This window comes from Eucyclogobius newberryi, unplaced genomic scaffold (genome assembly GCF_026437365.1).
Source record: "Eucyclogobius newberryi isolate DKJ021-1_F unplaced genomic scaffold, fEucNew1.0.hap1 SCAF_4, whole genome shotgun sequence".
In the NCBI taxonomy this organism is placed as follows: domain Eukaryota; kingdom Metazoa; phylum Chordata; class Actinopteri; order Gobiiformes; family Gobiidae; genus Eucyclogobius; species Eucyclogobius newberryi.
In genome coordinates, this window is record NW_027316056.1 from 24588426 (window position 1) to 24613363 (window position 24938).

Here is a 24938-nt window from a genome sequence, read left to right on the forward strand (position 1 = left end):
GGTTGGCAGCAGAAGTGTGGCTGTGACTGGGGTCAGTGCAGCAGGTTGGGCAGTTGTATCTGCTTTAGTCCGCTTTAGTCCGCTTTAGTCTGCTTTAGTCACTGCTGATGGAAACACTGCAGCTCTACTGCCATCTACTGCTCTCTGCCATGTTGGATTTAACTCCTCTTCAGCCCATGATTTACCATGAAGAGTAAAGCACTAGCAACACATTAATGCAACTCAATATCTTCTGTCAGTGCTTTAAATTGGGTATCACTGTTACAATATAATATAAAACTATAGTAATTCATTTTATGAATTAATGTAAAACTTGTTTGTTTCATGCCTGTTAAATGTATTTTAGAGTCGGTGGTCTTATAAAACCTGATGATATTCTCACTCTCTTGCGCAATGATTTTCAAACTTTTGTAGTTAAATTTGTCAGTTGCTTTTGGTACAATTAAAAATCAAATGTAGTCTAATATAATCTAAATAGAATCGATAAAACTCTTTTTAGACAGGCCCAATGTAATACATTTTATACAATTATTGGCTGTACTGCACTGTGTACTCTCAAACCATGTCAAACCATAAATATAGAGACTAGTATTTTTACTGTTGGATCTATTTTGTAAAAACAAAAAGAGATTAAACTATTAGTCCGTTTTCTTCCTCTTATCCGGAGCAAGGTCACAGGGGCACCAGCCTAAGCAGGGACTCCCAGACTTCCCTCATCCCAGACACTTCCTCCAGCTCCTCTGGGGGGTCCAGAGAGAGACAAAGTCCCTCGGGGTCTTCCCCGGGGCCTCTTCCCGATGGGACATGCCCGGAACACCTCCCCAGGGAGATCGGAACTCTAAATGTGTAATATTAAAGGCATTGAGCAATATTACTTAGATATTTATGTATGTTGCCACATTTTCTTTGTAAAGTATTGGTGAAATTAGCAGGCCTATTCTTGGCTGCCCAGACGACAACAGCACAAGTGAATCATCCTAGTTTAAGTGACGGATGCCTGCCTTGACTAAACACTGTAATTCATTCATTATGGAAGAGGCCCTAAATTAGAGCAGCCGATATTTAATCATTCATGTGGACGCAGTTCTTTGTGGGTGCTGAATCTTTGATTCTGCAACATTTGTTAAGATGCAAGTTCAATGAGCAAGAATTCCTGCTAGGACTCAAACACACAACGTAGAAATTATGTGTGTGTGTGTTTTGCTGCTGCAGTTTTTGCAGTTTTAGAAGAATATCATATTATCATGCAAACAATTGAGAAGGAACTATATGGCCTAGTTGTGATGAGAGGGTCTGATTGATGAACCAGTCTTAACAAACAGAAACCCCTCAATGTATCCCACCTCATGAGTTGTTCGTAAGTCTTCAGTTAGATATTACAGTGCTATGTTAGAGCAACTCAAATAAATTAAGCCTAGCTTTGGGGTTCCTCAAACATTTTAAGCAGGGACCCCTTATTGATATGAAAATATTCCATGGGCCCCCATATCGATTTATCAAAGTCACTTAACTAAATTCTGACATTCAAACCACTATGAACCTTAATTTCTCATAGTTATTATTTTAGAGCATTAATTTAGACATTAATTGTCTGGGACTGTATATAATAGGATATTGTAGGATTAGAATAATGATCAATGTTATACAAATTTTTGGAAGATTGACCAAACTTTGAGAACCCTGGCCTAGAGTAGACTGTGGTTAGAAAAAAAGTGACATGTCTTCTTTACAAATAGGCATCCTGGTGCTTGATAATATACTTAGCCATTTAGAGTATTACGTTATACACGTTACGAGGATATTACTGTTCTCATGACTACTTTTAAATGCTTTGTTAACGTTCCACACAGCCTGTTGTTGCTGTGATGCATTTTCATGTGAGTGCCACTAGGCGGCAACATATGCTAATCCTTGAAAGAAAAAAATGGTTTTAGTTCCTAATTTCTTTAAATCTAAGACTCTAATATTATCAATATTGTTTATAATTAGTGCATTAGATAGTAAATAGTAAAATAAAAGCCTAAACAATCATCGTCAATGTTTTTATCCGCGATGACGTCCAGGATTATCAATTGATCAACGACGAATCGAGCAAAACGGAAGTGCATTATGAGACCATAAAGAGAAACCACAGTGAGAAAGCGTAGTTCTACTTTTACTTCTCAGATTATTATCAGATCATAACATTGAAAGAAGATTTTGATTTTATTTAACACTTTTGTTGAAATCCTCCTGAACCAAATCGGGTCTCCGGGTTTTGGGATCAGGAACGGACTGTCAGGTAAATCTGAAATGAACGACGTGCTAGATGGAAGCTAACTCCTCACGTTATTGCTAACTTGCTTTCTCCCGAAATGTGTCTAAACTGCTGTTGATTTGAGTCATTTTAGAGTATAATTTAAACTAAAACATGCCGTGCGTTTTTAGTTTGTTGTTTTATAGTAATGTTGTGCTCTGAAGTGACGTTATGTGTCTGCTTTTGTTATGGATGTATTCATGAATAGATATTTAGAGTTACAAATGATTGAATATTGCTTTGTTCCGTGACATTGGACAGTAACACTTTACGGGTTATGATATCAAACGTATCAAACTTCACCTATTGGTTTTGTTTTTCCCTGAGAAGACACAATATTGGTTGTAAATGGGTGAATAACACATGTTGTCTCGTCAGGATGGACCCCGCTCTGTTGCGGGAGCGGGAGCTGTTCAAGAAGAGGGCCCTGTCCACTCCAGCTGTAGAGAAGAGACACGCTGCTTCTGATTCAAGCTCACACAAAAAGAAGAAGCCCAAAGTCGAGAAGGAAGGCTCCTCGGGGACCAAACACGGCTCTGGTAAGCACATCTGAGCCTTCAGAAGTCTGCCAGTTTCACACGAGCATGTTTACAGGGCACTCAATCTTAACTACTACTCTAAAGCACAACTTTTTTCATAGTTTGGGCCGCGGTGCGACTTATACTTGTATTTATACCATATACTTATACTCTCGAGCGACTTATATGTGATATTATTTGTTATTTTCACACTTGCAACCGCATTTCATACTCCAGTGTGACATATGTTTTTTTCTTCTATATTATGCATTTTTTGGCTAATGCGACTTATACTCCAGTGCGACTTATATGTTTTTTTCTTCTCTATTATGCATTTTTTTGGCTCATGCGACTTATACTTCAGTGCGACTTATATATGTTTTTTTCTTCTCTATTATGCATTTTTTGGCTAATGCGACTTATACTCCAGTGCGACTTATATATGTTTTTTTCTTCTCTATTATGCATTTTTTTGGCTCATGCGACTTATACTTCAGTGCGACTTATATATGTTTTTTTCTTCTCTATTATGCATTTTTTGGCTAATGCGACTTATACTCCAGTGCGACTTATATATGTGTTTTTCTTCTCTATTATGCATTTTTTTGGCTCATGCGACTTATACTCCAGTGCGACTTATATATGTTTTTTTCTTCTCTATTATGCATTTTTTTGGCTCATGCGACTTATACTTCAGTGCGACTTATATATGTTTTTTTCTTCTCTATTATGCATTTTTTGGCTGCTGCACCTTATACTCCGGTGTGACTTCGGAGTATAAGTCACACCGGAGTGTGTGTGAAAATACGGTAGATCCATTATGGAAAGTAGGCTACACAATTTCATGAAAGCGGATGGGAATTATCTGGGATTTATGGGCATTTATAGGAATGAGATTTAATGTGAATAAACAGGGAATTATCACTGATGACGGTTGTGATATGTAAAAGTGTAACAGTCTGAATTTATGTAAAATAAACTCTTCCATGGAAACGGTAGAACAAGTCAATCTCCTTAAACATTCTATGCGAGTGTCAATATCTCACACGGTGTTGCACAAAAAACACCACAGAACCAACAGTGACCCGGAAGTTAGATTTAGGACTGAGACCTGACATTATTGCAACCCTTGAAGAGAATTTAGCAGCAAAACACTTCAGGTTAGTGGGACTTCTTCGGTGGAAAATGACTCTTATTTAATTGATTGTATAAGTGCGTGAGGAGTTATATTATCAAAAACATTTTAATTGTTCAAATAAGTAAGAAGGTGAAAAACATGTTGCAAGAAATCTGTTACCATGGGCAGTTTCTTCATATTTCTCTAAATGTAGTGAGAATCTTCTGCCCCTTTGCAACTCTAATGGAAAGCAATTAAAAATGAAAATAAGACCATTATTTTGGTTTTGTTCTTATTGCAAAATGCAAACGGATACGCTATTTTCCCCACTGAGAATAACAATGCCGATTGAGTAGCATTGACTGAATAAAACTGATTTGTTGCAAGTATTTATTATTTTATTTATTGGGCACGTCTGTGATAAGGGTCATGAAACATACACCGTGTACATGTGGCATTATAATTCACTGTCCAGCAACAAAATGTCTGTTTGATGAACTTGCAGATTGAGGACTGTTTAATGGAACTACAGCAACGTTTGTATATTTTCCACAATATATAATCTACTGGTAATCAAGCTTTTTGAAACTTACAACTGTATTTACAAGTTATATCATTAAATCAAACGTAAATGACAAATATAAAGTGTCAGAACATTCAGGAATAGCTTCTCAATCCATAATACTTTACTATATGTATTGTTTATGCCAGTTTAGTAAGCTTGGTTGAGTGTGCAATGTGATTTTATGCCCATTGTAGTGTTTTTTGTGGCATAAACATTTCTGTACATATGATTGTTTTGGCTTTTTCTGTTATAATACATTTGTGCTACGTTAGCAAGGCTCCAAGTGTTAAATATATGTATATGTAAGTTGGGGAAAAGTGAGTTATGACTAATGATTATTCTCAACAGATCCTTACAGTGAAATAGAAAATTAAATTGTACCACCGCAAATCAAAACAATATCTCCCTTTTTTTCTCCAAGATGATGCTTTCCAATTCAGACTTTTGGCATTGAAAATACAGTTGTCTTCCTCCATTTCATACGATCTCGGCCTCCGAGTCTGGCGGCTTGCACATGAGCCTGCTGCAGCTGCCCGGCCCCTCGGCTTGCAGCTGCAGATGTGTTTTTCCTTTGGCACAGCAGCCACAGTCCAGCAGCTCGTACAGAACCGCTAAAGCCGCTAGAGCGATGACTGTGAGGATGAAGAGCAGGAGGATGACGAAGCAGGCCACGTTCCAGCCGTCGTGAAAGGGGTGAACCTCCTGTATCTGCATGGACATGTGGGGCAAGGGCTCGGCCTCCAAGAAGGGGAACGGTGCTGTGGCCGTGGTGTTGGCCATTCTTTCTAGTGGAGAAGAAGAAAGTGTTCAGAAGTATTTCAAATGTCCCTTTTTGCCCCCTGACATACAATTTATAGGGTTACGGTTCATTTAATTATTAATTTGTCCTCTGCATTTGACCCATCCCTCAATGCCACTGGGGAATCTCCTCAGGAGCAGCGCCCGGGGACCCATCTCCAGATCTCCGTGCCAGGTGTAAGATTTTACCTATTGTGCATGTGCATTCGGGTAGATTTGCCCAGAGGAAACCCACCCCGACACAGGGAGAAACATGCAGAAAGAGAACGGTCTGGAGTTGAACTTATGACCTTCTTAGTGAAGCGAAAGTGCTGGCCACTCTGCCACCGTACAGGTTCTTTCTTGTACACAAACCGTGTTGGTGACCCATATTGCTAAGTAGGAGGTGCACTCATCCTCTGCAGGGAGGTGCATTTTTAATACCTCAAAGGAAAGTGTTTATCCCTACAAAAACTACACTCTCACGCTCAGAGCAATGCAGACCTTCAGCAATAGTAATATTTAGTCATTTTGTCTTGACCACGGCAGATAAAAACTCTGTCCATTGCTAACATTGTTTTACATGCTCTTTGAGACTGTAACTTGAGCCTCATGTAGTTATCTCTGTTCACTTGCTAATGTCGGGCGCTGTTGTGAGAAAGGCAAAAACAAGAAATCCAATCATAATTATTGACGCATTGCACATTAACTTTTGTGAGTTCCTAATTAGATTGTAGATGCAAATGGTTTATTCTATTTCAAAAGGTCTCATCTAATATCTGTGTGCTCAATTACATTGTGGTAAATGGAAATAAAATACCAACCGCTTTCTTTTCTCATTTAGCACAGTCAATGTAATGGCAGACAAAGCTCATATAATCATCCCATTAGCCCATTAGACTCATTTATTCCATCACGACTTGATTTGCGCCATTAGGGGGCTTATTTGCCCTTATTGCCACAGAGACCTGCCTCCAGCATCTGTTGCCTCACTATAACAGAACCCCACCCCAGAGAGGTGCAGAAGGGGCAGATACTCCCCCTTGTAGTGGCCCTGCCTGTCTCCTCACATCTGCCAGCACACACACACACCAAAGTGTAAACCCATGACTGTGGTTCAAAGACCAAGTCAGTTAATGGTGTAACACGTGTGATTAAATAAACATGCTTGAATATGTCTGCTCTTGTGACTTCTATCGGCTCTCGGGCTTTGAGCTATTGTACAGTATGGATTCACGACCACCAACTGTGCTGCAATCTGTGTTTTGAATTTGGCAAAAAGAAAATGCTGAATTGATCCAAAAGCTAACCCCATTTCAATGCAGCTCGATGAGTAAGTATCTCGTCATCTAAACCCAGGCAGTGCTTATAAAGTCGGCTAAATGAGTCATAAAAGGTGCGCTCCCAAAAATAAACATCCTCTTACCGATGCTGGTCTCTGTCCTTTGACGATGCTCCACCCGTGTGCGTAGTTGTCCACTCTCTCCCTCCCCCGGTGTCTCTCCCACGTCCTCCTCGCGCACCCTCAGCCTCCTCTCGTGCACTCGACGCCCGGCTCCCTCCGCCACTCCTTGCAGCTCCAGTCTCCTCTTTGCCATTGGCTCGTGGCTCCCAGCCCTGCCTCCGCGCCATTTGTCCAGCGGCCTGTCAAGATCATTGAGGTCCCGCCCACACTGAGCTCGCAGTCTAGCAGAAGGTCCCACCCACTGCCTGCATCATTCATGAGGCTGATTTTGTTATTCCATTTCCACTGGCCTGACTGTCTCCGCAGGGGAACGCTGCAGCTGCTTGAACCTCACTACACTCCTGTCTCGTTAGGTTCATCTTACAAGCTTTTAAGCATTTATATCTTTTAAGCCTTTATATCATTTCAGGTATTTCGTCAAACGGTTCAATGCGTTGTACACGTTGTCATTGATTAAAACATATCATCAAACGTGTTGTTTATTTGACCACAAGTGTTACTGTCAACAACTCTTAAGAGAACCAAATACACGAGCCTCATTCTTCCCTTTTGTTTTGTTTCTTCTCCGCAGAATCCACAAATGGCATTAACATCAAGACCAGCTCTGGGTACAAGTTTGGATGCTTGGCCAAAATAGTCAATTACATGAAGGTAAGTTGCTGCTGTTGTTGTCAGAACGGTTTGTATTTATGCAGCCAATCCGGGGTACAAACGATGTACTGTTTCACACTGATCCCAAGTCTGGATGAAGTCGGTGTGAGGAAAGGCATCTGATGTAAAATGTGATGATGTAGTTGTCAAAAGTGCAAAGTGGGAGGAGCTGAAGGTCGCACCGTATATCAGAATGGGAAAGGGTTTATTCCCAGTGATTCGGTGCAACATAAAACGATGAATAAGTCAAAAGAGGAACAATTTAAATCTACAATGGGATAAGAATAACAATAAGCTATCAGATGAAAAAATATGGCAACAAGACTGACTCATTTGGGAGTCTTCATGTGTTGAGTTGCAATCGTGCTCTTGTTCTTCTTGTATCGGTTCTTAGCGTGTATTAAATAATGAAATGGTGCGACTAGAGCTGTATTTTGGACTGTGAAACACGGCGATCATTGCATCCTGTAAATGTGCCTCTACCAAACAGACGAGGCATCAGAACGGCGACACTCACTTCCTGACCTTAGAGGAAATTTTGGATGAGACCAAACTCCTCGACATCGGCATGAAGCAGAAACACTGGCTCATGAATGAGGTGTGCCACTTTTGGAAAGCGTTTGATGATTTGTTCTACACTACAATCATATCATTTTCTGTGCAGGCTCTTGTCAATAACCCAAAAATTGAAGTTCGAGACGGAACGTATGGGTTTAAACCAAAGTACAATCTTAAAGACAAAAAAGCCCTGCTGAGGTTATTGGACAAACACGGTCAGCAGGGACTGGGGGGAATTCTGCTGGACGATGTGGAGGAGGGGCTTCCTAATTCTGCCAAGGCCATTAAGGTAATGCCCAGCCAAGGCTTTCACTGCATACACGTGTGGGATGGGTGTGACTGCTCGGAATGAGAAATAACACATCTTTCCACAGGCTTTGGGAGATCAGATCATCTTTGTGACCAAGCCAGACAAAAAGAAGATCCTTTTTTACAATGACAAACACTGCCAGTTTATTGTAGATGAAGGCAAGTATCAAAAGACATCGTCACATCTCTTTCCATTTAGCGCTTTACAAAATGTAAAAACTTTCCATAATATGACTCCATTTATATTGTAGAGTTTCAAAAGCTGTGGAGGAGCGTTCCTGTTGATTCAATAGATGAAGAAAAAATTGATGAGTATTTAAAGAAACAAGGCATTTCCTCAATGCAAGAAACGGGACCAAAGAAAGTGGTGCGTGATATTTATTTTCTTGAATTTCCATCTCTTGTTTTGAGTAAATTAGCGTTGTTAATGTGCCTTGTGTCGTCCAGTTGCCAGTTCAGAAGAGGAAGAAGCAAAGTGGACAGAGGAAGAGGCAGTTCAAGACTCACAACAATCATTTGGCTGGAGTCTTGGAGGACTATTCAGATGCGGCACCGGCCAATAAGTGAAAGGCCTTTTTTCCTCTGTGGTCAGAAAACAGTATTTTGGAAACTGCTGGATGTGCCCAAACTACAATACAGACTGCTCTTTCCATCGATAACCTCTGCTCATTTTGGTCTTGCTGTTTATGAAGTTAGTTCTGGCTTTTGGATCAGAGATGAGAGGAACACGAGACGGACTGTGCAAGGTCATAAACTATAAATGCATTGTTAGAATGTTTTTATACATATGTATTATAGCGTAAGGACAACTGTGTGACAGTTTTGAGGACCAGATCTTTTCAATAATCAGCCAGTGCTGTGTATTACATTTATTAATAAAAATTAAACATTACACGGTTTACATACTATTAAGAGATTAATTTAACACAAGACTTTTTAATAAAATCTGTTGTTGCAGGACAAATGGGCGTATAGTGTTACTACAAGCTTTATTGTGTGAGTTTCAGTAGCGTGCAGTGACTTTTATGGATGGCCAAGCAGACTCAGGGTTTTCATTCATATTTAGTGGATAACATTTGCACAGAATGGTGAAAAAGAAACCTCAGGTTCCCTCACAAAAGGCAAATGCCCATCTTACTGAGCTAAACTGCCACGCATAATATAGGTGCTGAATGGACTACACAAACAAGCTATGTCGTTACATGACTATTTCTATTTGTGATTATTCAAATAATCGTTATCTGGACTATACATAGATGTCAAACCATATCGTGTGCTGAGAAAACAAGTATGAGTCATACAAAGTAGGAAGTTTTTGCCCAAGCAGTCTAATTGCTAGACTAATCGATTAGTAAAATAATCGTTAGTTGCAGCCCTAGAAAAAGCCTTTGCTACAAACAACGCCTTGTCACTAACAGCTAGTTTTTATGTCACTTATTGAAACTTGGGGCTGCTTCGCTTCTCCACTGCACAACCTCCATGATGATCCCGATTCCCACACAGGTTTATTCAGCATGGTTTGAGGCTGTGTGGTCCTCAGAGCGCATGCACAGACCTTTAAAAGAAGCTGCTCTGGTTCTAAAAGCTCATGTTGGAGAGCGGAAGCAAATTTGCATTGTGGGAAATGAACAACCAAGATTCCTGGCTTGTAGCGGCCACTAAAGGAGACTCAACTTTCAGCGGAGCTTCAGCCACAGAAGTGAGGGGAAAACTATTTTATTAGTGAATCAGTTCTTTCCTTGATTGCCCTGACTGCACACCACTTACATTATTGTGCATATAATGCCAACACTTTTATTTTAGGTCATTTATTAATAATACAAAACAAACCCAGTCCAAAAAGGTTATAGCCAAAGCAAATTTAGAAAATCTTTTGATAATTAAGTAAACAGATCTATATAAAGTAGACATAAGAGATTATACAATATAAGAGATACTATAGCTGGGTTATCTTACATTAAGCACTTAATGTACCATTTTCTGCACATAATGATTTAAACTGAGGTCTAGCTGGGATTGTGACCTGGTTTGACGGTCTTCTTCAGATGATGGTAGTTTGGTAAAATCTTCATTAAAAAGTCCAGTTGTAGAGTTTGGGGCTAAAGGTAAAACAATCATTGTCACCAATATGTCATTCAACACATCCAGAGATACTGTACTGTTTGTGTACCTGTGGTCTCTCAGTCTGCACTCTCCTCATACATCCTGAGCCATGTAGAACTGTGTTCTCAGGAATGACCTCACAGGTGTTGACTCTGCAGAAAGCTCCAATAATGCAGCCGCTGGTCAGTATGACGTTTCTACCAACTTCAGCTGATCAAAAGTAGAACCATGAGGAATGTTAAACAAAGCGGTTTGTGACAGATGACAATAATATATGAATTAACTTGCCTTTTGATTCTATTACATTATTGTCTCCAATTTTCAGAGCTTGGGATGCTAAAGAATGTTAAGGCAACAACTATTTAAAAAATACCCCCAAAAATCACTGTGATAAAAGTACTCAAAAGGATACTGCATCCCACTTCAAAAACGTTATTGATGCCGATGGTCATAGTCTTTGGTTCAAATTCTGAATCCGGGGAAATATTTTCTGGGTAACTAAATCAATAAACATCACAAATTCATATTCATATCATGTAATTATTGGTCAAAGGTAAAAATCAAAGCAAACGTTACCCATTAATAATAAGTGCCTGTTCTTCAATCAAATTTCCTTCTCCAATGATGATGGGTCCTGCTTCGGCAATGATTCGTGCTTTAGGGTGGACAACTGTCCTGGGACCTAAACAGAAATAATAAATATTTGTATAAGTATGATCTGTACAAGGTTCCATCCATGTCTCAAAGTGCCTATGACAGGTTGGGCGACTCATTGAACTAAAATGCAGTTAAATATACAAGTTAAATATATTTAATTCAATTAAATTTATGTATGTAACGCTCATAATCACAACAGCGGTTGCCTTGGAGGGTACTAGGAACTTACCCAGCAAACACTGGGGGAAAAAACATAATTTAATGTAACTTTTTAAAAATGTGTCGAATAATAATCTATGAGAGCGACTTTTTTTTTTTATTTATTTTTTTATCGAATTAACGTTTAAAGAGTCCGAATAAGCTTTGACTGTAACGAGTATCCCTAGTGTGATGTCACTTCCTGTCATTTTTTACATATTTTTCTACATTTTCTCCACAAATCAATTGGTGTAAAACTATCATTTATATGTACAACAGGTATAAATACACCAAATAAAGACAAAATTAGAACATCGTCAAAACCTGTCATACGCCCTTTCAGCATCTCGCCTGCACAGCTGTCATTCAGCTTTCAGTTATATTTTTAAATTAAAGTTGTAACACATGCAAGCATATCACTTGGTCATAGCAGAACATTTATACAAAGATACCAATAATTTGTTTACAGTTACAAAAATGCAAGTTTGCAAAAGTGTCCAAAGCCTTAGGGTTTGATTAGATTGTTTTATTCTAAATAATGTTTTTGAGCAGAAAACCTCCATTCAAGCATCTGAAGTGTTGCTACTATGTTAAAAGCTGGTTGTTGAAACAGAATTGGAGAGTTGTGTAGGTTACATCACTCGGCTCTTTGCCTTTAACTTGATCTACGACTAATCTCATCACAATCTGCAATAATAAAAACCTCTTACCGATTGTCACATCTCCTCTGATTTCACTTTCAACACAAACGACTGCACCAGCCGCTATTTTGGCGCTGACAAAAAGACATATAAAAAGTAAAAAGTTAGCTTAAGTAGCTAAACAGTTTACGTTACAATGTTTATCGATTATCTGTCAAACATTTCTATGTATGGGGAGCCATTGATTACTGTTCTTAATCGATTTAGGTGCACATTAATAGTTATTATGGTAAAATAAAACTTAAATTACCCTTTTTGTGCGCTTTGTTTATCCATCACGATGTGACGTTTCGGGTGGTGCCGCTGGAGAAGCAGCGCTCTGTGGTCGATTACTACCGCCTACGGCATGTTCTTTACTGCCTGTAATAATAACCCCTAAAGCTCACTACTGCCACCCTCCGACACTGTCCGAGCTCTACATTGTATTTAAAACTGAGCCCATAAAACTGCTCAGCCACTCGGATGCCAACCGCCATAAAACAACAACAACAACAACAACAACAACAACAACTGCTCAGCCAAATTAAACCCATTGGGCAAATTAAATATTAATTTGAGCTAGTGGTTTGTTGTTGCAGTTGTGATTGTTGTTCTTTTTGTTAGCTACACATATGACACATTATCTTCATAAAGGCTCTGTCATGCAAACGTTGTAAAAATACATTTAGTTTTAAAGTCAATTTTAGTTTATTTCGGAGCAGCGTAATCAAGTTTGTCCCGTGTCGCGCCCACTACAACATCAAAACAAGGAAGTAAATGAGGGCGAGGGATTTGCTATGTCAAAAAAGAAACAAACTAAAACCACAACATTCTCGCTCGCACAGAAGGACATACACGCAACGCAAGAAAACATGAAACGCCAAGAGAGTTGTTCTGTCTTTTTTTTGGCCACCGTAGCTTTGATTGTTGCCATATGTGTGGTGCCATTGACAGCAGAAATGAGCAGCTGTAAGTCGTCTTTTCTCCTCTTGCTTTACGTTGCTAGCTTCATATTAGCTCGCGTTCGCCCTGGTCCAGTGGGCGATCTCTTGAAAGCTGTTTGAACTTCCCTCCCGAGTTGTTTCACGGATTAAATCGGCATGTGACCACGGGGACTGCAGCCATAGTTTCTCAGCCTTTCCCCTCATCTTCGGGTCGGCGATCGGCTAGCTTGCTAACACATGGGAGTAGTGTTTATGGCGTTTCTCATTAGTTGTGGCTTGTTATGAGGCGAGTAAATTGAGTTTCTGTGGGTCATTTCGTTTAAGCAGGATGCAATAATAAGGCAGAGAGAGCATGGGAAACGGGACATGTCATTTCAGCAGCTGTTCTAATGTGCATGGCATTGCTGGTGTTTTGCTATTGCTAATCTGTCCATATCTAATTTACAGTGAGCTTTCAGTATAGGAAACACCGTGCACTTAAAATGGACGAGGCATTACTGACTGTCAACAATGAGCTGAGCACTGACGTCATTGTGAGCTGGACTTCTCAGGAATGTTACCAGGTATGGTCACATGCATAGTTGTTCTTCATTTGCTGTTATAAACTGTGTGGTGAGTCAATCTTCAGTTTACCTCCATTCTTTTTAGTGCCTGTATCAACAACTGGGAGTGGTCACTAAAGCGCTCAGTCCTGGACAACCGAGTTCATCAGAGTTTGTGGTGAATACACAGCATGGACTCACAATAATGCTGAATGAGACTTCAGCCAAGCAGCTTTGCAGGTAAACAATAGTCACCACGTCTGCAATTGTTGTAATATGTATAAGGACAAGAAAATCCACACATTTTGGTTCCTGGTTTTGTATGGAAGTTTACATTTAACTTTAATTTTGCAGCGCTATCACATTTCACTTTGGAGAGCGTGGAAATTACTCTCTTTGGATAAAAAATCTGAACAAAAGCTCAGCGGCCGACTGCTCCATAGTGACAGATGGAGAAGCAGTGAACAGTTACATTCGTGAGTCAAAGCCTGACTTTTGAGCAATTTTAATCTGACTGGTAATTAATGCATATTTTTCCTTTTTTTCCACAGCAATCCTAATAGCCTTTCTTGTCTTTGCTGGATTGGCATTACTTTTGTCTATAGGAAGAGTTGTGTTAGGGTAACGTCATCATTATTATTATACAGATGCATAATAATGTGGAAAGCTTTTCAGAACAAGTCAAATGTATTTTTATTGTATCCAGAATTGAGGCCGTGAGAAGAGTATACTTTCAACTAACAGGTTCTATGGAAACTGAGAGATTGATCAACTCTGTAAGTCTCTTGCTGAATCACGATTCATCATCAAATTAAAGATACGACAATATTTTTTCTAATACCTTTTTATGGTCTAGGAACTTGGAACTCCTGACAGAACAGTCACTGCAGTCACTGACAACATCCTGCCACCTCCTCCCAGTCCGAGCAAGAGACTTCGATCGCTAGATACTTTCAGAGGGTGAATGTTCTTTCTCTGTTCTTTGCTGGAGAACTGATTTTGCAAAACAGTTTTTAACGGAGTCAGACCTGATTATTGCATTTCAGTATTTTTTTCAGTATAAATAAATGCAATGAAATTATTAAATGAACTGTATGTTAGTTGAACGCTTTCTGTATTTCTAAACATTTAATAATATAATTCCACTTTCTTACAGCATTTCTTTAATCATTATGGTGTTTGTGAACTATGGAGGAGGGAGATATTGGTTCTTCAGACATTCAAGCTGGAATGGTAAATCATATTAATTTATTGATTTGGATTAACAAACAATTTCCCTGATGATAATAACGTTGTTCTTTTCCTTCCTGGTAGGTCTTACTGTTGCTGATCTAGTTTTTCCTTGGTAAGGGCCTTTTGACCACACACTAATCAACAACATAAAACTTACTCTTATATAATATAATTTTTCTCTCTATAGGTTTGTATTTATAATGGGGACATCTATTGCCCTGTCTATCAACATGCTGCTGCGTTCAGGCTCCACTCGTTCTTCTCTCCTGAAGAAGGTGCTGTCGAGGACCCTGTTGCTCTTTTTAATTGGGGTTGTCATTATTAACCCAAATTACTGCCAAGGACCCTGTTAGTAAAACAAAGAAACTATAATACAATAGTTTATTGGTGTTGATGATAAAAAGATAAAGATGTCAAATGTGTTTTCCCTCTTTTAGTGTCCTGGGACAACTTAAGGATTCCAGGCGTGTTGCAGCGTCTGGCCTGGTCGTATCTGGTGGTGGCATGTTTGGATCTATTAGTGGCAAGAGCTCACCTTGATATAATTACAAGGGTTGGTTGGCTTTTTTTCTTTCTACTAATGCTAAACATGTAGAAATGCAGGTACATCACTTATCCTATGTATATGTTGATAAAAGTATTGTTGTGTGATGTGTTGTTTCCAGGATACTTTGTGGTCACCTGTTCTTGATATCTTACTTTACTGGCCAGCTTGGTTGTGTGTGCTCCTCCTAGAAGTGATATGGCTTTGCCTTACTTTTCTACTTCCTGTTCCTGGCTGCCCCACGTGAGTTGACAATATAATGTGTTAATTGGTTGCTTTCTATAATATATTAAACAAGAGTATACTGATTATTGTTGAGGTTAGCCCTTACTTTGCCAATAATAAATAATTCTTACTAATATTTTTGAAACGAGAAGGCAGGTTTGAGTTCTAATGTAAAGTGTCCTGCGCCATTTAAAAAAAATAAAACTATACTGTATTTATAAAATATAAGAAAGGGTTTCAGTCATGTGACTTATTTATTGTCACTACCCTTTTGAAGATGTTGCCGCATGCTGTTGCACATCTCTGTTAGAGTCATGAAAAAACAGTGCATAAGATAGAAAATTAATGTGGCTGATACTTCAAGAAGACTGAAGTTAGGAGCTTTGATCCTTATCTACAGCGGTGAGTCTCTGAAAACACTAAAAAGGAGAGATAACTTGCCCCTCTGCACACTGGACAAGCCCTCAAAGCTTTCAAGAGTATTCTCAAGTGTGTGGGCCAGTGGGTGAGTGACTGTCTGATCCTAAAATATAACAATATAACCCGGACAGTTGGAAATTCAGCTTGTCAAAACCGTCTATGCCTATGCTTATGTAAGATAGCATTAGCCAGCTGCCAACTACCTGAAACAAACAGCTTGTGTGTGATTTATGTAAGTCCACTGGTCCCTTCTGACTACAGTAATTCATTGCTGGTGTCAAACTGCGTCTTTGGGATGTTACAGAAAAGCAATCCACAACACAGCATGCGGCTTTCATCCTGAAGATGGCCGTAGCAACGAGTGCGTGACGTCACTTCAGACCCATGGATTCATGAGTTTCAGGCAAAAGGATTCCTTCCTGATTTGAAGGATTTTGCATGGCAAACCATTGTCATAGCGATAGGCCACTTCAAATCAAAATATGATATATTTTGAATGGGGAAAGGTCCTCTCAAAATCTTTCAAATCAGGAAGGAATCATTTTCCTGAAACCATAAATACATTTACAGTTCCCATTATAATTACTTGCTATAAATTAGAATGGACAGCCTTTTATGTTTTTTTACTGGTGGTAGCTGTAATGTGTTTTGTTTAGATTTTAATTCAGGTTTTTGCTTAAAAAAAAAATCAAGCCTCAGGGCTAAGCAAAAGATCTGAATCCGGTGTTGGTCAAACAGGGGTTATCTGGGCCCAGGAGGAATAGGGGACATGGGTCTGTACACTAACTGCACTGGAGGAGCCTCTGGATACATTGACCGCTGGCTGCTGGGAGAGAATCACATCTATCAAACTCCCTCTTCACGGGTTAGTGAGCAGCTGAACATCTATGCCACATATTTAGTCTTGCCTAACTGCTCAACTTTTAGCCCCTGACAATAAAGACATTGAGATATCTCCTGAGAAACCTTTATTCTCTTACACCTGTTTTATTCTAGGTTATCTATGCTTCCCGTATGCCGTTTGATCCTGAGGGTGTTCTGGGCAGCATAAACTCAGTGGTCATGGCTTATCTTGGATTACAGGTTAGAATGTGAAAATCAAGTTCAGTTGGGCTTTAATTACTTTTTATAACTTTCACAAATCTTTTTCAGGCGGGCAAGATAATCCTACACTATAGGGATCAACACAGAAGCATAATGTCAAGGTTTCTTATTTGGGGCCTCGGCTTGGTAAGAATTAGCATCACTAACTGTACTGACACTATCAGCTATATTTGAATGGTGTACTGTATACATTTGGTCTGATACTTTAACCCTTTAGGGAGTCATATCAGCAATCCTCACAAGATGTTCCAAAGACCAGGGATTCATTCCAGTCAATAAGAATCTATGGTAAAGAATAGATTTATATAGTCTTTTTACAACATGCACATGAACTGATCTTATTATTTTTGTTGGTTTATGACTCGTAGGTCCCTGTCCTACGTGACTACTTTGGCCTGTTTTGCCTTTGTGCTGCTAGTGCTCATCTACTACATTGTGGATGTGAGAAAGTGGTGGTCGGGTGCACCTTTCTACTACCCTGGTAATTATTCAAGAAACTTTGACATGCTTTCAATATTTTCACTTATTTCTTCATTTACAGTGCATGTTTGGCTTTGAAACATGTTTATAATGTCTAAAAACATTGTTTCAGGTATGAACTCCATCCTCGTGTATGTAGGTCATGAAATCTTTGAGGAATACTTCCCTTTCCGTTGGCAAATGATCAACAGCCAGTCTCATGCTGAACATATCACACAAAACCTTGTGGCCACTTCGTGTTGGGTCTTTATCTCCTATATTCTGTATAGAAAAAAGATCTTCTGGAAAATATAACCATGGAAACAACCTAAATTGGCCATGTTTACAGTGGAATAGTAAAAAAAATGCACATGCTTTTTCACGGTGTGTTGATACAATTACAATGTTTTGTTGAGACTTTGTTATTTGTTGAAACGTAATTCACGTAACTCACTCAGGAAAAAAGATCATATTTGTTAAGTGTTACACACGTCTTCTTTATGTAAAGTAGCTTTTATATCCATGCATCCATGCATGGTCAGCTTATGTCTCAAATTATCATCTTGAATGTTCAGAGTAATACTTTATCAGATCTACTGTAAAACTCATGGAAACCCTCTTTCCTTTCTCACGAGTGCCATACATATAATGCAATAGCACCTGCTCTAAAGCAGTATTCAAATGCTGGTACAGCTTTTACTTTGTAAAGAATTTTCTAAACCGATTCCTTTTTATACATGTGTGATTTTATACAGTTTTAATTGTTACATGTGAAACCATATATAATGCTGCTGTTGATAATTAAAGGACATCTTGGTGCATTTGGGCCTGTGACTGTTGCCAATGACATGAGACCACAACAGATGATAGATTAAAGGGATCCAAGGCAACCGTGTAGACCTGGTCCTTCTTCCAGGAGGTCCAACTACTCAACATTGGCAAAATACGTCGTCTCATTTTATATAGTCAGAGTGCTGCTTTCAGCTCTGGAAACACAGTCATTCACAAAAAAAGTTGAGTACCTCAGCTTTAATGAATTCTAGCTGGGTCAGTGTCTGGTGTGGGACGCAGACGTGGCTCTGGTTCCTTATTTGTCAACCACAAGCAGAACAAAACCCTGTGATCACAATGGTTTATCTTCAGCTATCGTACTGCCAAGTGTATATTCTAGATATGTATTCAATTTTAATAAATTCAACTCCACAAGAAGCGATAAATATCATTAAACCAATTTAACAGAGAACAAGCATTTACATGAAGTTACAAAATGTACTCAATTACAAGTATTGGTACCAAATCTGTACATAAGTAACAGTAAAAAATGCACAAGAAAAAACATACTCAGAGTATTAAAAACAAGTTTCTTTTAACGTTATTTCTTCAAATTTTGGGTACATAGCCTATTTTATTTTTTCATCCTATAGCAGATTGAAATTGTTTTTCTTATTGATTTTACATACAATGTTTTATCATTGTTCATTGTTTTATGTTGCACCAAACCACCAAAGTTCCTATGTTTGTGAATTCTGTTCAATAGCAATGGCAATAAACCTTTTCTGAATCTGATTTCAGTTAAACTTGTTAGATCATTTTTTTGTACAAAACTTAAAATTAACAGCGGAAAAGTTGTTTTAAATATATTGTTGTTTATAGATATATTTTCTTCTTGCATCCATATTAGGCCTGGAACACTGCTGTGCCTATAATGCATAGAGACGACTGTCTGGGTCATGATCATCCATGATCTAGTCGCCAATGGGCAGATGATTTAGCATGCGTATATTCCTGATGAATTAGTATCACGTTTTAACAAGAAAAAATAAAACAATTAAAGATGTTTTTTTTCAATATTTGTTTTTAACTATCACGAATAACGTGATACTATCGTGTTGAAATGTAAAACTGAAAAATAAATATATAATAATAATAATAATAATAATAGAAAAATAAAAGTAATACTAGCCAGTTTTATTCAAGCGCCACTGGCAGCTCTCTGCTTGTGTTACACATGTAAGAATCTGCTACTTTATAATGTACTACTTACAAATACTCACAGTAACGTGAGTATTTGTAATGAGTTACTTTCCACCCCTGCAATTAGTTTAGGCTGAAGCAGTAAGTCCAGCAATGACCAACAATAATTAGAGTTAAAACTTTTTGTAATCAGCAAATCACATTTTTCCATCTTGATAAATCCATCAGCTTTTGTTTTATTCAGATTTGATCCTGTTTTTCCAAGCTCAGACAGACATAATGCTCGCCTGTTTTGACATAATCTATGCGTGTATTCCGTGCATTTAACGCTACATTAGTCACCGCGAAGAGGCGCAGTCCACATTATTGCACAATCAGCCGTGGGAATCTGGTTACAGTGTGTGTCCTGTGAAAAAGCGCTGCGTCGTGTTCTCGCGAGAAGAGCGCCGTGGATAATCCGTGTCTATTGTGAGAGTTTTTGAGTTCTCGCGAGGCTTTGTAACTTTCCCACGCCTGTTGTTTTGGCGTCTGCCCCGTGTCCCTCCCCCGTCCTCACACCTCCCCCACACCTCCCTCCTGCGCCCCTCAGTGCTGCTCCTGTGTCTGCTGCGGGGGGAGGAGGGATCTCGCGATTGTTCAACTTTTCGGGGGGAGAGTTATTTGGAAGATGGCGCCCGTTGTTACGGGGTAAGTGCAGACGTAAAGAAGTGAAACTTTTGGATCATAAAGTTGTTTAGTTTGTGTGCTGGAGCGGGGTGAAGCGGCGCCCCTGTCGGGCCAGGGTCGCGGGCGGGCGGCGGTAGAGAAGCGGCTTCACGCAGAGGGTCGGGCTGTCCTCATGTGTGCGGTCACTTGTTCTAAAGCTTTATTTGACTGAATATAACTGTACAATCTCTTTTTCATTTATATATAGTACATCTATACCGACCACAATGCAGACTAAGTAGACTAAACTATTTTTAAACTACTCTTTAATGTGTCTATTATTCTATCTTCTACTATTAACCACTCCTGGACGAATGAGGCATTGCATACATTTATTATTATTTAATTATTTAGAACAGTTTTGCTGAGATTAAGTCCTGTAGGTTTTAGGGCAGACTGTGCTTTATTGTGATGAAGCATTCAGGTTGACCACAACATGCCAACATTCTATTATTATTCTATTTATTTTGTACCTTCTGTGTTTTTGTTATGCAGGAAGTTTGGTGAGAGACCCCAGCCTCAGCGTTTGACAAGGTAAGTCACACACGCTTCTCCATCTTTTTACCTTTGCGACCCCCAAACACAAAAAGTAATCACCTTATGCCGTATGTGCAATGTTTGATTTGACATAGGCTCAGATACAAAACACAAGTTTAAATTACCATTGCATTTGAACGGTGTCAAGACACTATTTCTACAATGGATCCAGGACAAATGTGGGATTACGCCGGCTATTGCATACATTTTAATTCCTCATATGGAAACGTGGAGACCCCCTGGAATCATTTACCGACCCCCAGGTTGAGAACCACGGCTTTAGAGCACACAAACTACATGACAGTAAGACACCTGTACTAAACGTGTTGTGCTGTCCTTAAGGGAGGCTATGAGGAATTACTTGAAGGAAAAAGATGACCAAACAGTACTTATTCTGCACGCAAAAGTTGCCCAAAAGTCTTATGGCAATGAGAAAAGGTACGTTTAAATGTGAGTTGCTTATAGAGATGTTACAGAAAATGCTCTTGCTGATGCTGGGTTGTGGACTTGCCCCAGGTTTTTCTGCCCTCCACCTTGTGTATACCTGCTGGGCACCGGCTGGCAGAAGAAGCAAGAGAAAATGGAGAAGGAAGGCTGCACTGAGCAGGAGGCCCAGCCCTGCGCCTTCATTGGAATAGGGAACAGCGAACAAGAAATGCAACAACTCAATCTGGAGGGAAAGGTCTGTGGCTAAGCGCAGTGTCGTCGTAACATCTGTATTACCAGACAAAAAAAAAAAGCCAATCCATGTGTTTTGTTTTTTTTCTCTTTTAGCACTTCTGCACTGCAAAAACACTGTACATCAGTGACTCCGATAAACGCAAACACTTCATGCTTTCTGTGAAGATGTTGTACGGCAACAGCGCCACCATTGGAGTCTTCCTGAGCAAGAGGATAAAGGTCATCTCCAAACCATCCAAAAAGAAACAATCCCTCAAAAATGCGGACTGTAAGTTAAAGATCGGTGTAATCCACGTGTGCTGGGTCTTGTCACTGAATCCATTCCTCTTCTGTCACTCCCGCAGTATGTATAGCGTCCGGGACAAAAGTGGCTCTGTTTAATCGCTTGCGTTCTCAGACGGTCAGCACCAGATATCTTCACGTGGACGGGGGGAATTTCCACGCCAGTTCGCAGCAGTGGGGGGCCTTCTTCATTCACCTACGTAAGACGGTAACCGCCGCTGCACGGCCGCCGCGAGCGCCGCTAACTAATATTGGTCTAACTTGCCTGACAGTGGACGACGAGGAGTCTGAAGGGGAGGAGTTTGCGGTGAGAGACGGCTACGTTCACTACGGTCAAACGATCAAACTGGTCTGTTCCGTCACGGGCATGGCTCTCCCTCGACTGGTACGCGCACTAAAAAAAACCCCTCACAGCGCCGTTCTAATAACCGCTTTGTTGTGTCGAAGCCTTGTCCATTTAACGTGCTGTGATGCCGCAGGTCATACGGAAAGTGGACAAGCAGAACGCGTTGTTGGACGCCGACGACCCGGTGTCTCAGCTCCACAAGTGCGCCTTCTACCTCAAAGACACGGACAGGATGTACCTCTGCCTCTCCCAGGAACGCATCATTCAGTTTCAGGTCCGTTCAAACTCTCTCTCCTATTGCTTTAATTCCCGTTTCGCGCTTTTAACGGGCTAATTTCTTCGTCAGGCGTCGCCGTGTTCCAAAGAAGCTAACAAAGAAGTCATTAATGATGGGGCGTCTTGGACCATCATTAGCACGGACAAAGCGGAGTACACTTTCTTTGAAGGCATGGGCCCTGTTCCGAATCCGGTCACACCTGTGCCTGTTGTGGAGAGTCTGCAGGTACAGTAACACGGACCAGACGGGAACGCCCATGCTTAATATCAGATATATTGTTTACCGGCATAAAGAGGAGAAAGTGGTTACAGAAATATAAAAGGGATGCTAAATAAACGCTTAAAATATGCATATAAAATGTATGTCGCAAATTATACAAACTATACTTTTAAAATTGGTTGTTTTAGTGCATTTAATTGATGAAGGATTGGTAATTGGTGTTGACCCGATGGCATGTGGGTTAAATAAAAGGCCTGCTATTTGTACCGTATTTTCCGGACTATAAGTCGCACCCCTTTTTCATAGTTTAGGCCGGGTATTTATACTTATATACTTAAACTTATACTCCGGAGCGACCTATATGTGATATGATTTGTTATTTTCACACTTGCAACCGCATTTCATACGCCAGTGCAACTTATATATGTTTTTTTCTTCGCTATCATGCATTTTTTGGCTGGTGTGACTTATAGTCTGGAAAATATGGTATTCATACAATCGTTGTTAATGTATTGTATTGTTTTATTTTGTTTATTCTTAGTTAAACGGTGGTGGAGATGTCGCCATGTTGGAGCTCACGGGGCAGAATTTCACCCCTAAACTTAGAGTGTGGTTTGGAGATGTGGAGGCCGATACCATGTACAGGTGAAGTGATCATTATTGCTGTATTCCAATCTTACTGACATTTTTTTTTGGTATGGTTGATGGTGTATTATAATTATAAATGATATAATTCTATGAGAAGGCCTTAATTTGACTTAAATGTAGACAAAAAGTGTGTTTCATCTGTTGTTTTTGTATATTTCCCGTTGGTAAATGACATTGAATAACACAACACTATGGGTTTCGTCTCAGGTGTGGTGAGAGCGTGCTGTGTGTGGTCCCGGACATCTCGGCCTTCAGAGAGGGCTGGCGATGGGTGCGACAGCCGGTGCAGGTCCCCGTCACTTTGGTCCGAAATGATGGAATAATCTACTCGACGGCTCTCACTTTCACATACACCCCTGAGCCGGGCCCACGGCCTCACTGCAGCGCCGCTGGAGCCATCATACGCTCTCAAAGCACTTCTTCATCTTCACCTGCCTCCTCCTCCTCACCCTCTTCCTCTCTGGGCGGTCTGGGGGAAAGCCAAGGCGTGTACAGTGGCAGTGACTCTGGCCTATCATCCGGAGGCTCAACCATGTCACTTTCCTCATAGTGAATTCATTTGTGTGTCATTTTCCAAAGAGGCCCATGGACCTGCACAAAGCGCACACAAGTAACTCTTATCTCCTAGAGAAATGATTGAAATGTGCTTTATTGAAAGCTGCTTGAAAAGAATCACCTTAGCTCCCTCTTGTGGATTGTTATGGTCATGTTGCCAAGAAATTGATGAAATTGAAAAACCAAACTTATTTTAAACATGTCTTTTAACAAGTTTAATTGTTTTGAAAGCTGTTTTAGGCCTTCTGCTTTCTTTTCATTATGGTCAAGAACCTGCAAGGGAACAGTTCAATGAACAAGGAATATTGTTATAATATTTTATATACATATTATATTTTATAAGCATTTATTGAGGTACATTTTTGATATTTTTGTAATATAGTTTTTGTTACCAAATAGAACACTGCATTTTGTAGAATGGTTGAATAATTGTCTAAAATGGTGTTATAATTTCAGTTTTCTATATTACTTCACTGATATGCCATGTACATTGTTGTGTGTCAGAATATGCCATTAGGGCCTCTCATACCACAGTCATGTCCTCTAATACTGCTCAAAGATTGGTCTTTGTAGTTAACTTTTATATCATTGGTTTTACAAAAAAAAAAAGCTATTTAGATTTAGGAAAAACAATATTGAGACTGATCTCTGTATTCAATTGTAATGTTTTTTTGTTTGTTCTTTAAATCATAGAGCCTTATTAAATTATATTAAGGATGCATTATTACTTAGCTGTGTTCAAGCACTTGGTCAGTTGCTGCCCGAGAATGCTCAACAGGGCAGAGGCCAAAGCCGTCCCCCGACTATTTTTAAACACGGACATGTAATTCTGCAATGAAACCTGACTCTGATGCTGTCTATCTGTGTTTGTTGGTGTCTCTCAAGTCCCTCAAAGATTCAACCAATAGTTTTAGCTCCTCGTGACCGCTGGCTTTGTCTGTTTAATCTCATTTCCAAAGGGATCTCCAAGAAATGTCACACAGCAGTACGCAATTGGTATCACACGATCTATAAACACTGGCTCTCAAACTGGTACACAGGCTGGTACTCGGGTTGTTTCCACTTCTCTCTGCATTTGGCAATTAAACAATATTTTAATGTTTTTTTTTTGCATTACATAATGAGCTTTTCCTGGTTTAGGCCTGGTTTGCTCTCAGTTCTAGTTGATCTTTAATTTAATCTGTTTTTAAAGGTGCACTATGTAACTTTGCTGCCACCCGCGTGAACTTGCATGTAATGTTCTTGCCGAATTGCACCGAGCTTCTCTATCTCCATGGAGACAAGCAAGCAGCTGACGCCACCAGGTCCAGTTACAGGTCCGATCTGTGGAGAGGCGACCCTGATCACAG

General features: G+C 39.8%; 5 protein-coding genes across 6 annotated transcripts; 3 read left to right on the forward strand and 2 right to left on the reverse strand.

Moving 5' to 3' along the window:
- Positions 1 to 2113: 2113 nt before the first annotated feature.
- On the forward strand, positions 2114 to 8982 carry gtf2e2 (general transcription factor IIE, polypeptide 2, beta). Its single transcript, XM_072463076.1, has 8 exons — positions 2114 to 2281; positions 2675 to 2835; positions 7310 to 7389; positions 7880 to 7987; positions 8054 to 8236; positions 8322 to 8415; positions 8508 to 8623; positions 8704 to 8982. The coding sequence occupies exons 2-8, from the start codon at positions 2676 to 2678 to the stop codon at positions 8821 to 8823; spliced, it is 861 nt and encodes a 286-aa protein (XP_072319177.1). The 5' UTR covers positions 2114 to 2281; position 2675; the 3' UTR covers positions 8824 to 8982.
- Positions 4914 to 6857, reverse strand: smim18 (small integral membrane protein 18). The gene is made up of 2 exons (XM_072462964.1): positions 6700 to 6857; positions 4914 to 5281 (listed from the first exon to the last, which is right to left on the reverse strand). The coding sequence occupies exon 2, from the start codon at positions 5274 to 5276 to the stop codon at positions 4974 to 4976; it is 303 nt and encodes a 100-aa protein (XP_072319065.1). The 5' UTR covers positions 5277 to 5281; positions 6700 to 6857; the 3' UTR covers positions 4914 to 4973.
- A 986-nt stretch (positions 8983 to 9968) lies between the features above and the next one.
- LOC140377609 (dynactin subunit 6-like) lies at positions 9969 to 12248 on the reverse strand. The gene is made up of 7 exons (XM_072463077.1): positions 12166 to 12248; positions 11925 to 11989; positions 10936 to 11041; positions 10772 to 10857; positions 10648 to 10695; positions 10427 to 10569; positions 9969 to 10355 (listed from the first exon to the last, which is right to left on the reverse strand). The coding sequence occupies exons 1-7, from the start codon at positions 12189 to 12191 to the stop codon at positions 10263 to 10265; spliced, it is 567 nt and encodes a 188-aa protein (XP_072319178.1). The 5' UTR covers positions 12192 to 12248; the 3' UTR covers positions 9969 to 10262.
- Positions 12249 to 12652: 404 nt separating this feature from the next.
- On the forward strand, positions 12653 to 18186 carry hgsnat (heparan-alpha-glucosaminide N-acetyltransferase). 2 transcript variants are annotated; one of them, XM_072463221.1, is made up of 18 exons: positions 12653 to 12867; positions 13290 to 13401; positions 13487 to 13620; positions 13735 to 13856; positions 13932 to 14001; positions 14087 to 14156; positions 14237 to 14340; positions 14537 to 14613; positions 14695 to 14725; positions 14801 to 14961; positions 15051 to 15166; positions 15279 to 15400; positions 16541 to 16667; positions 16799 to 16885; positions 16955 to 17032; positions 17124 to 17194; positions 17275 to 17387; positions 17499 to 18186. In XM_072463221.1, exons 1-18 carry the CDS (start codon positions 12692 to 12694, stop codon positions 17678 to 17680), a joined length of 1953 nt encoding a protein of 650 aa, XP_072319322.1. In that variant the 5' UTR covers positions 12653 to 12691; the 3' UTR covers positions 17681 to 18186. The 2 variants fall into 2 exon arrangements, with proteins under 2 accessions (XP_072319322.1, XP_072319321.1); XM_072463220.1 differs by having other exon boundaries at positions 12653 to 12863; positions 13286 to 13401.
- A 1748-nt stretch (positions 18187 to 19934) lies between these two features.
- Positions 19935 to 24627, forward strand: LOC140377655 (recombining binding protein suppressor of hairless-like). The gene is made up of 11 exons (XM_072463133.1): positions 19935 to 20026; positions 20540 to 20578; positions 20924 to 21019; positions 21098 to 21263; positions 21356 to 21530; positions 21607 to 21744; positions 21817 to 21929; positions 22024 to 22164; positions 22237 to 22392; positions 22928 to 23031; positions 23242 to 24627. The coding sequence occupies exons 1-11, from the start codon at positions 20007 to 20009 to the stop codon at positions 23582 to 23584; spliced, it is 1491 nt and encodes a 496-aa protein (XP_072319234.1). The 5' UTR covers positions 19935 to 20006; the 3' UTR covers positions 23585 to 24627.
- The last annotated feature ends 311 nt before the right edge of the window (positions 24628 to 24938 follow it).